At 44.9% G+C, this 12,015-nt stretch overlaps 1 protein-coding gene across 1 annotated transcript in view; it reads right to left on the bottom strand.

Annotated features, from left to right (window-relative positions):
• LOC139311893 (alpha-2-macroglobulin-like) overlaps nt 1–12,015 on the bottom strand; it is an 83,611-nt gene that overhangs the window by 18,413 nt on the left and 53,183 nt on the right. Inside the window, exons 22-26 of the mRNA XM_070936412.1 lie at nt 11,428–11,479; nt 8,593–8,676; nt 6,847–7,023; nt 4,562–4,646; nt 1,264–1,420 (exon numbers count right to left, since the gene is read on the bottom strand). Coding sequence (XP_070792513.1) covers nt 1,264–1,420; nt 4,562–4,646; nt 6,847–7,023; nt 8,593–8,676; nt 11,428–11,479 — 555 coding nt within the window. The remainder of the gene's footprint in view (nt 1–1,263; nt 1,421–4,561; nt 4,647–6,846; nt 7,024–8,592; nt 8,677–11,427; nt 11,480–12,015) is intronic.

Raw genomic sequence — 12,015 nt, 5'->3', positions numbered from 1 at the left:
TTTGCTACTGATTAGCAGGCAAATCAGCTGGGATCGTCAGAGCTTGGCTCGTCAGAGCCATTTAGAAGAAAAAAAAGGCTCTGATGATCATGCGGCTCAGCTGGGCATGGGGGGCGGGGGCAGGGATTTTTGCTACCAGTTCTCCGAACTGCCCGCCGCCATCGCTACCTACTTGCCCGAGCCGGTCTGAATCGGGAGCATTTCACCCCTGTGGTCGGCACACATGCTTGTGCCTGAAACCTGAAGCCCAGCTGGCTGGCACGTGAATGCGCACTGGCAGCGAGTCTTCAGGTTTCCGGTGTTCTGGCATTCACACCCGCACGTGCCCATCCAGTTTGGGCACTCGGTACCGAAAAGGTCCACCATCACTGCCCTATACATAGCTCTTTTTCCATCTCTGCTCTAGTAATCTTTGCTTAGTTTCCTCCTGATAAATCTGAGTACAGTTGCCATCATCCTTAGATAACAACCAACTTATCGTCCAACCTGATCATCCCCCAACAGGTCAAGAGGCCACTTGAAGGTCCCCTTTGTCCAAAAAAGGGCCAGACAGTTAGCCATCGCTCTGCTGCCCTATGCCACTATTGATCCTGCTCCTCAGCAAAATGGCCCAACCCTCAAACCCATAGGTCACCTAATATTCACATCATATTTACCGTATTTTTCGGAGGATAAGACGCACCTTTTTCCCCCCAAAAAGAGGGTGAAAATCTGGGTGCGTCCTTATACTCCGGAATGTAGGCCCGCCCAGCTTCTCAAACGGAAGTTTGAGAGGCTGAAAAAAGCATCGGAAAAGAAACTTCAGAAAAAAAAGCCCCCAAACAGAGCTTCGGAGGCTTTTTTTTCTGAAGCTCTGTTTCGGAGGCTTTCAGAGGCAGGAAAAAAAGTTTTTTTCTGAAACGGAGACATTTCAGAGGCAGAAAAAAAAGCAGAAAAAAAAGCAAGGCACAGAGCTCACAACTAAGGACCCTGTTGCTAAAATTCACCTCAGGGAACAGCTGATTGGAGGTATTCCGGGAGGCCGATCCACCTGCCAATCAGTTTTTTTCTTATTTTCCTCCCCAAAAACTAAAGTTGCGTCTTATACTCCGGTGCGTCTTATTCTCCGAAAAATACGGTAACTTAGGATGAACAACCAAACAAACTGATAACTGTAATATTGACACCCCCCCACAACTGTCATCTCTATCATTAGAATTATTCTTTTCTTTGCGCTGTTTTGTGGAGGCTACGGTGACCTCTCCTGGTTGGTTTTCTCTGTACCTTTAGCGCATTGTTCAGGAGGGTCCCGGTGCTTTGGAAGCAGCCATTTGATTTCTGCTTTAAGGCCAGAAAGGTCTGAGCGTCGATCAGGTGTCGTTCCTCCACAGGGATATATCTCTTCATTTGAGAAAAGCTTTTCAACACAAAAGCGGTCAACCTGCAAGGAAGCACACAGCAAAACCCCATTACATCCATCACTTGAGACGTTCAAGAAAAGATTGGACTGCCGTTTGTCAGAAGTGGTATAGGGCAGCGATGGCTAACCTTTTTGCCGTTGTGTGCCAAAAGCGTGGGAGCGTGGGGGTGGATGTCAAGCGCGTGTGTGCCCACACCCATAATTCAATGTGCCCCGTCCATGCGCATGCGACCTCCCCCCCACTCTCCCGACTTTTGGCACGCAATGGCACGGTGGGCCTGATACGCCCATTTTCCACCCTCCCCAGGCTCCAGAGGCATTCTTGGAGCCTGGGTAGATTGAAAACGGCCTTCCAAACTCCCTCAGAGGCCCTCCGGAGGCCGGAAACGGCCCATTTCCCAACTTCCGGTGGGCCCGATAAACCCATTTTTCACCCTCCCCAGGCTCCAGAGGCTTTCTTGGAGCCTGGGTAGATTGAAAACGGCCTTCCAAACTCCCTCAGAGGCCCTCCGGAGGCCGGAAACGGCCCATTTCCCAACTTCCGGTGGGACCGGAAGGCCTGTTTTTCGCCCTCCCCAGGCTCCGGAGGCTTTCTTGGAGCCTGGGTAGATTGAAAACGGCCTTCCAAACTCCCTCAGAGGCCCTCCGGAGGCCGGAAACGGCCCATTTCCCAACTTCCGGTGGGACCGGAAGGCCTGTTTTTTCGCCCTCCCCAGGCTCCGGAGGCTTTCTAGAAGCCTGGGGAGGGCAAAAACAGGCCTTCCCCACCCCCTAGGAGGCCCTCCGGAGGCTAGAAACAGCCTGTTTCTCGACTTCCGGTGGGCCTGGAAGGCCCAAAAATCAGCTGGCAGGCACGCACATGTGTGCTGGAGCTGAGCTAGGGCAACGCTCGTGTGTCACATAGATATGGCTCCACGTGCCACCTGTGGCACGCGTGCCATAGGTTCGCCATTACGGGTATAGGGTCTCCTGCTTGATCAGGAGGTTGGACTAGATGACCTATAAGGTCCCTTCCAACTCTGTTAATCTGTATCTACTTTGTTTTTTTTTTCATTTGCAGCCTCTAGGTACCCTTTAAAGCAGCGACCCCCAACCTTTTGGGCACTAGGGATCATGGAGAGAGTTTTTTTCCGAGGACCGGATGGGGTGTAGTTTCCTGTGCTGCCTGCATCCCGGTTCGTTTGTTTGCGTGGCCCGATTTCTGGCATGCCGTGACCTGATGCTGGTCCACGGACCGGGGTAGGGGGGAGTGTTGGGGACTCCTGCTTTAAGGAATAATCTCCCCTGCTCAGTGTGGAATGATCACCAATAAGCCATTAAAATGCAAAGGAGACCTGATCTCCTTTATTTATCCTTTGATCTCTATTGTTTCTTGTCTGGCCTTCTGTTGCTGTGGAAAATAAATTGACTGTCAACTTGCAAAGCTTTCAAGTTGCCATGAGCAGGAGGGAGGGGAAACTGATAGAGCCGATTGATTTCCCTAACTGAATTTACATTCCATACATTCTTCCTGACCGCAATCAGAAGCAGGGTGTTGGATTTCACAGCCAGCCAAAGTGGTTAATTGGAGAATGTGATTTATGACATGGCCAGGGAGGAGGGGAGAGACAGGGTCATAGGGGAACGTAAATCTATGTGGGATTAGTTCTAACTGCATCCGAATATTGCCGAAATGGTGCTCCTAATAAATGACTGTATTTCTTTTGAAGTTCGGCTCATGGCTCATGAATTAATTAGGGCATCTTTCGGAAGCTTCACATTGACTCCCTCTTCTTTGTGGCAGCCTCTCAAATACTGGAACACTGCCATCATGTCATCCCTGCTCCTTCTTTTCTCTAGACTAGACATACCCATACCAGCATTTCGCTAGTCTACTATTCCTGCCCGTAACAAGCTTCCCCTGTAATCAGGAAAATCTTCGCCTTGCGAACGATACTGGCAAAGATGAGAAATACATTTTATTTATTTATTTATTTATTTATTTATTAGTTCAATTTATATGCCGCCCTCCTCCAAAGACTCAGGACGGCTTACAATGCACTTATAGCAATAGCCTTCATTCTTTGTATATACCTGCTTATTAGGGCTTTTGGCCTCCCATAAGCGGTGTTTCTACAAAGTCAGCTTATTGCCCTTATCGGAAGGATGGAAGGCAGCCTTGGAGTCAACCTTGAGCCTGGTGAGATTTGAACTCGCACTAATTGCAGGCAGCTGGCAGCTAAGTGCTACATAACAGCACTTAGTCTGCTGCACCACCAAGGCTCTGTTTTCTGCATTTTCTGCATTCACACACACTTAAATCTGCAGAGACAACCTCAGAGGCAGGGGTGCTATTCAGCAGGTTCTGACAGGTTCTGGAGAACCGGTAGCAGAAATTTTGAGTAGTTCCATACCACCTCTGGCTGGTCCCAGAGTGGGGTGGGAATGGAGATTTTGCAATATCCTTCCCCCAGGAGTGGGGAGGGAATGGGGATTTTGGAGTATCCTTTCCATGGAGTGGGGTGGGAATGGGGTTTTTGCAATATGGGAGCGAAAACTGTGTGAGAGCCCCTGCCCTCCGGAATGAACTGCCCCCAGATCTCCGTGTATTTCGCTGTGCCCTCAAAACCTTGTTGTTCCGCCAGGCTGGGCTATCAACGTAAAGATTTTAATTGGTTTTTAAATATGGGATTTTAAATTTGGGATTTTATAATTGGGCCTATCATTTAATAATTTTAATTATTTTTAAATTTTGTTTGTCTTTGTGCTTTTAATCAGGCTGTACACCGCCCTGAGTCCTTCAGGAGAAGGGCGGTATAGAAATAAAATTAATAAATTAATTAATTAATAAAATATCCTTCCCTCAGGAGTGGGGAGGGAATGGGGATTTTACAGTATCCTTCCCTCAGGAGTGGGGAGGGAAAGGAGATTTTGCAGTATCCTTCCCCCAAGAGTGGGGAGGGAATGGGGATTTTGCAATATCCTTCCCCTGGAGTGGGGTGGGAATGGAGATTTTGCAGTATCGTTCCTCCAGGAGTGGAGAGGGAATAGAGATTTTGCAGTATCCTTCCCCTGTCATGCCCACCAAGCCACACCACGCCCACCAAGCCACGCCCACAGAACCGGTAGTAAAAAAAATTTGAATCCCACAGACTGCTCAGAGGTGAATGCTGTGAACCTTACCAGACATCTCCGGGCTGGTTGTTCCGTTCTCCAAAGGTGCTGTAGGAACCGTCGGCATGCTTGTAGTTCAACTGTCTTTGGTAGCCTGCAAATGGAGGGTGAACGTTAGTTTCTACTTATTCAATAAATGGCGAGGCCTTCCTTGAGTCAAGCTCATGGCTGGGTTACTTTGGAGATACATCCATGTTTGTTCTTTTTACATTAGAGAAACTGACTGCAATAGTTTTCTGTAAGAGTTTGTTGCAGAAAATTAAATCCCGAAAGCACACACAGGTAAACTGATGCAGCAGGATTCATTAACTTCTTTCTATACATAAAACACATGAAGATAAATGTACAATACCAATAGCAGATTCTTCTTCCATGTAGTAGCAGTTACAAGCAAAACGCACAGGCAGGAGAGAACAGTTAGTTTCATTTCAGCAGAGCAGACAAGCAAGCCCAGGCTTGTTTCATCTCGGAGCTGAGCACAGAGCTTAATACAAAGAGAGCCTCCTCTATACAGGGCAGTTAAGCTTCTGCGCAGACTCATTTGCTTAAGCCACGCCCAGACTTCAGACTTAAGTTTCTGTTTCTAAATAAGCCTCATTGGCTGAGCCTGTTACCATGCCTATTCATTGGCTGACCTTGTTACCATGTCTCCATTCAGTCCCCATTGGCTGATCTATTCCAGTCCATGGATATTCATACTCTGACATTTTCTGACCTCCCAGTCTAACTAGGAAATTGGGACTTTTTGGTAGTCTCCCGTACAAATGGTGACCACGCCCAGACTTCTGAGATGATGAAGATGGCTCCACAAAAAGGCAGAGCCAATATGCAAACTGAAAGTAGACCAGCTCTTTGATAATTCCTCTCCAGCAAGAAGAAGACTTGAGATCGCTCACAAATGCTCCAGATAGTTGCTCCTTTCAAAGAGACCACAAGAGTAATGTAAATGAAGCGGGCTCTGATAGATGACCACTGGATAACTTTCTATTCACTCTATTCTAAAAAGCAATGCATCCGGTTGGAAAAAGTACAAACTCAGCCAAAATCCTTTTGGTTCCTCTAGGAGGCCTCTAAGTTGTCAGAAGAAAGGAACATTCTAATGACATACAGCTTAAAGTTTGGTTAGGTCAAGGGGATCCACATGAGTTAAAAGTTGTCTATCGTCAGAAGATGATTTGAGTCTATGCTTCAGTAATCTACAAAAAGAATTATAACTGTTTTGCAAAGAAACTCAGTAATTAGGAAGTGTCAATTAAAAATGACAAATGTATATGACCATATGAATTGCTGAGTTAACAGAATCCTTTGTCTAGAAGGGTATAAAACCATTGTACCTAATTTCTGTCTTTGTTCAACGCTTCATGTACAGAGCTTTGAACCTATAGCGCAATATACAAATTGTCTCTGATTAATCCAAAAGTTGTGTTTGTCTTATTAAATCCACAACAAGAGAGTGGTCTCCATTCAATTTAGAGGCCTGGGAGATGAGGGAATGCTCAAACCATGATCAGCATCTTTAAGGATACTGGGCTCATATATTGTACTTCCTTTTCTCATTACTTCCGGAAAATGCTTGTTAACCAATTTTTAGCTATTAAGAACCTTTGGATCCACAAGTCTGAAAACCCTACGTAACTTTCTTTTAATTCTTAGGGAAAGAAATTTTAATTAAAACTTGGATTTTAGAAACTTATAAATGGGTCTAAGAGTCAAGATAAATTTGAAATATGATTTTGGAATTAGTTAGAAAGAATTCTTCCCATAGACTTTAAAAATTGGAGGCTAGAAGGAATCAAATTAAAGATTTATAATTAAGGGAGAAGAACGCTCACTAAATACATCAGAGATGCTATTTGTGTCGTAAAATAAAATAATATTTCATAAATGGAAATATCCCTCTTCAATAAAAGGAAAATTATTATCCAGTATTATTTTTTTTCATTTTCCATTAAATGGAAAACGGGGTCAGAAGATAAGCAAAGGTATCCTGGACTTGCAGCTATTAATTATCAAAATTGACCACTATAAATTAATTTAATTCATCGTTAAGACGATGGTTTGCTGATAATTCAGCTAAGGTCACATTTCCAGCAAAACTGGCAGGAATATATGTATTGATCCTTTCTATTATTAATCTTGTCAATCAGAAACAATTCCTTGAGAGTCGCAATGTGGCAAGGTGAGCATCAAATGAATTGAATGAATTAATGAATGAATGAATTCCTCTTGTTCTGCCTCCCCTCAAAGGAAAAGCAGGTACAGGCCCTTCTGTATAATTCCATGAATCTTCTTACCAGACACTAAGTAACTAATTGCCTTCGACTTCGTTTCCTCAGTCAGCTGGTCAGTATTGTTCAGATAGTCCAAGATGTAAATATTGGGGGCCAAGAGAGCCATGTTTTGTTCTCCACAGCCGGAAGGCAACCGGAGAAGCTGCTGCACGTTCTGGATGGCTGAGCTTAAGATGTCACCTGTGGTAGGCAAGAGAGATACGAAAGACGTCAAGAGTTGGGAATACTTTGGGGCAGGGGTGAAATCCAACAGGTTCTGACAGGTTCTGGAAAACAGGTAGCAGAAATTTTGAGCAGTTCGGAGAACCAGGCAAATAACACCTCTGGCTGGTGGGAATGGAGATTTTGCAGTATCCTTCCCCTGTCACGCCCACCATTCCACGTCCACCAAGCCACACCACACCCACCAAGCTCCCCCCCCCCAGAACCGGTAGTAAAAAATTTGGATTTCACCACTGGGTGAGTTGTCTTAGATCCTGGCACAGCTGCCCAAGCCAAAACATCTCTGGCTGATGTGCAATGCGAAAAACAGATAAATTAGTAACAACAGTCAACTGACTGTTGTCAACTGACTAAGTGACACAGAAAATCTGGCATATCCCATGCCACAGCAAGTGCTGATAAGGACCCTGCCATCCACCTGGCAGAAAAACAAGTTTTAAAGGATTTTCAAAATGAGATTAGAGAAAGAGGCTGTATGAATCTCAGGCTGCTTCTGATTTCTAAGCAGACTGTTTATTGTACATGGAAGCATTCCTTGGTGCCACCAAACAGCATCTCACTTCTGTGGTTCCTCAGGACAACTAAGAATTGGCTTATGAGGTCTGTGGATCTGCCTAACCTCCTCTTGAAAGGAAAAACTTCCATCTTTCTAAGATCGTCTGTTCTACTAACAAACAGTTCACACCCCTAGCAAGATCCATTCTTCTGAGTTGTCGTGTATTTTTAATAAAAAGCTGCAGGGACATATGCATGAAGTACGGATAGTATAGTATAAGTGTCTGTATTTTGGCTGTTATCTCAACACACAGCCAAACACACAGCCTTCCAAGCAAACCTCCTCCTAAAAGGCCCCTTGGAATAAAAATGTGGGGACCTTTTGAAGTGGTTAAAGACGCTTAATTTATTCCTTGGAAAACTGACAACCCAGATTTGAGACCCGAGTGCTGTGCGACAGGATGAGCTTCCGCCCCAGCTCCTGCCCACCTAGTAGTCTGAAAGCATGCAAGCGCAAGTAGATAAATAGGTACCACTTAGGAGGGAAGGTAATCGCCTTCTGTGTGCCTCAACATAGAGCCATGATGACCAGGGGTGAAATCTACTTACCTTCCCTACTGGTTCGGAAGTGTGCGCTAGCATCACATGTAAGTTTTGGACTCTCTGGACATGCGCAAAGCCTTCTGCACATGCGCAGAGGGTCAAAAACAGGTTACTTCCTGATTAAAACCAGGAAATAACGATGTCTGGGCGGGTAGGTGAAGCCTTGTGCTACCGCCGTTATCAGTTCACCGAACCACGCACCGTACCACTACCGGTTCTCCCAAACCGGTGCGAACCGGTGGCATTTCACCCTTGATGATGACTACAGAAATATCTTCAGACAATGCTTTCTCCTTTGGCTAAAAAACAGAAATGAGCAGAGCCTCCTAGAGTTGGACATAACTGGGCGGGGAAACCTTTACCTTTACTTCCCCAAGGAGAAAGAATAGCAAACCTGCACACAGATTCTTGCAACAGTATATCACTTACCCAACACACAGAAGAAAGCTCTGGCAGATTTCTCCACTATGTTCTCTGGGACCTTTAAGGAAATAGCTGTGGATTGGCTGTCTTCTGCAAGTAAGGAGAGAGAGAAAAAAAAGACAGTCTGAATTGAGCCTCTTGGTTCTTTTATTGCTAATTTTCTCATTGGCGGCTGACTCTATCCATTATTTAATCCAATGGATGGGGACATTTAATTGGCCTCTCCTTTAGATTTCACAAGTTCTAGGACTCACCTGTAGCTTTAAGCCCGTGATGGCGAACCTATGGCACAGGTGCCACAGGTGGCACACCGAGCTATATCTGTGGGCACACGAGCGTTGCCCTACCTCAGTCCAGCACGCATGTGCGCTCTGGCCAACTGATTTTCGGTCCTTCCGGGTCCACCGGAACTCGGGAAACGGGCTGTTTCCGGGCCTCTGGAGGGCCTCCGGGGGAGTGGGGAAGGCTGTTTTCACCCTCCCCAGGCTCCTAGAAAGGCTCTGGAGCCTGAGGAGGGCAAAAAAATGGCCCTACCAGGCCCACCATGCCATCGCGTGCCGGAAGTGGGGGGGGATCACATGTGTATGTGTGGGGGAACGGAGCAGATTGAATTATGGGTGTGGGCACGCGCGCACGCAATCCCACCATTACCCCCGCTTTTGGCACATGACGGCAAAAAGGTTACCCATCACTGCTCTAAGCAATAGCAATAGCACTTAGACTTACTGTATTTCCCCGAAAATAAGACCCTGTCTTATATTTTTTTGAACCTCAAAATAAGTGCTTGGCCTTATTTTCAGGGAATTCTTATTATTTTGGGGCACGTGGAGCTGCTCTTGCCATCTTACCTGATTTCCAGTTCTGCATTTAAATATTTTTGGGGAGGGCTTATTTTCGGGGGGAGGCTTATTTTAGTGCATGCACTCAAAAGCCCTTATTATCAAGGGATGTCTTATTTTCGGGAAAACAGGGTATATACCACTTCACAGTGGTTGACAGAGTCAGCCTTTTGCCTGCAACAATCTGGGTCTTCATTTTACCAGCCTTGGAAAGATGGAAGGCTGAGTCAATCTTGGAACCAGTGAGAATCAAACTGCTGGCAGTCGGCAGAATTAGCCTGCACTACTGCGTTCTTACCACTGCACCACCAGGGCTCTATGGCTGCATGTTTGCCCACCCCTACTCTATAAGGGCCATATGGTTCTCTTTCGCTAGCAAAAAGCGTCTGCCTAAAGAGGTTTTTAAAATATATATAAATGTAAGGATCATACTGTAGAGCAGTGTTTCTCAAATTTGGCAAGTAAGACATGTGGACCTATGCTGGTTAGAGAATTCTGGGAGTTAAAATCCATATGTCTTAAAGTTGGCATGTTGGAGAAACAGCAATATATTGTAGAGGACCAGTTAATTCATTTTTAAATGGATTTTTAAAAAAAAATTAAAAAAAAATTTTTTTTTTGCAAGAATGGGATAACTTTTCTGGGATTGTGAAATGCTAATTAGGATTTGAGGTGATCAGTTCTAGAGAACAAGGTGAGCCCAGGTTCAATTTCGGCCTGAAATCTCCCTCAGAAAATGCTCAAGGCTTGGCTGAAAGGTAGATTTTTAGCTAACTTGTAATTATTATGGGATCGTATTCAGTGGTGGGATTCAGCCAGTTTGCACCACTTCGGGAGAACCGGTTGTTACCTTTCTGAACAGTTTGGTGAACTGGTTGTTGGAAGAAATCATTAGGGCAGAGAACCGGTTGTTAAATTATTTGAATCCCACCACTGATCGTATTATTTCATGGATTGAGCCTGCCATGCTATAAATAGCTGTTTAATATATTGAGGTGCCTTGTGGAAAAATTAAGAATATGGGAGCAATTACTTAAGCTTAAATTGGCAAAGCTTTATGTCTATGGAGATTCTCAGTCATCCGGGTCATAGTTGTCTTAAAGGTGCTTTTTCAAAAGGCAACTGGACTTTCCTTGTTTTTCTTTGAAGATGTTTCACTGCTCATCCAAGAAGCTTCATCAGTTCTGACTGGATGGTGGGGAATGGAAGGATTTATATTCCTTACAGACAACTGGTCATTTGCATTCTCTTAGAGAGGCCTCAACAACTTGGGTCACCTGAGTAGTGCAAATGGGTATGGAGCCTTCTTAGAACTGCTGAAAGGAAGATTTAGTTCTTAATCCTTCCATCCCCCAGTCAGAACCGATGAAGCTTCTTGGATGAGAAGCAAAATGTCTTCTTCTTCCTCAAGGAAAAAACAGTCCAGCTTCCTTTTGAAAAAAAGCACCTTTGACACGATTGGCAAAGCTTTATACATCATAGTAAGCAAAGCATCTTGATTTACAGCTGGAAAATAGCCAGTTCAGTAACCATTTAGGGAAAATAATGTGACTCTCTCATCATGCGGCTAGATAAAATGTGTATTCATTACTTTATCCAGCCATTCCCAATTTGGCATCCTCTAGCTTATCCACAATGTTAGAAATTATGTTTATATAAAGCACCATACAGAGCAAACAAAGAGTACAATCACCATGTGCTTTACTACTCAACTCCATAACTATAACAGGAAGCTCTACTCAGAACAAAAGCATATATACCATAGATCTAAACTTGTAAATACTGCCATCTACTGGCTGAACACTACCGTAGGTGCTGCATAGAAACACATTTCAACAATGAATTCCAACACACAATAATCCATCCTGGCTGGGGACAATGAGATTTGTATGCCAACGCATTTGGAGGCCAGAGAAGGCTGAGCTCACCCTGGAGCTGACTTTGTGCATTAATCATGGAAGCTGCAGGAAGGAGAAAGTGGGGGCTGCTGATTGATACTTACTGGCTCCGCATAGCAAATTGTTGATGACCGCTTCCTTCTCAATTCCTTCAGGCTTTATGAAAAGAGAAGAAGAGGGAGCAAGTGAAAATGAATGTTAGATATTTCTTAAAATTCCTAAATTATTTTCTGAATTTTTAAATATCTCCTATGCCGATGTTGGTTTTGTTGATTAGAAAGATTTGGTGTTATAGAAATGGCTAAAGGTAAAGGTAAAGGTTCCCCTCGCACATATGTGCTAGTCGTCCCAACTCCAGAGGGGGGTGCTCATCTCTGTTTCAAAGCCGAGGAGCCAGCGCTGCCCAAAGACGTCTCTATGGTCATGTGGCCGGCATGACTAAACACCAAAGGTGCACGGAATGCTGTTTCCTTCCCACCAAAGGTGGTCCCTATTTTTCTACTTGCATTTTTTACGTGCTTTCGAACTGCTAGGTTGGGAGAAGCTGGGACAAGTAACGGGAGCTCACCCCATTATGCGGCACTAGGGATTCAAACCACCGGTTTGATTCCGCTTCACCAATAAACCATCTTTCCAATTAGCCTCCATGTTTCCAGTGTCTTTCTCCCCACTTGGAACTGAACCAGATGAAT

The sequence above is a fragment of the Pituophis catenifer genome, unplaced genomic scaffold, assembly GCF_029215685.1.
Source record: "Pituophis catenifer annectens isolate HBS135680 unplaced genomic scaffold, rPitCat1.0.hap2 SCAF_2, whole genome shotgun sequence".
In the NCBI taxonomy this organism is placed as follows: domain Eukaryota; kingdom Metazoa; phylum Chordata; class Lepidosauria; order Squamata; family Colubridae; genus Pituophis; species Pituophis catenifer.
This window is presented reverse-complemented; position numbering and strand designations above follow the sequence as displayed.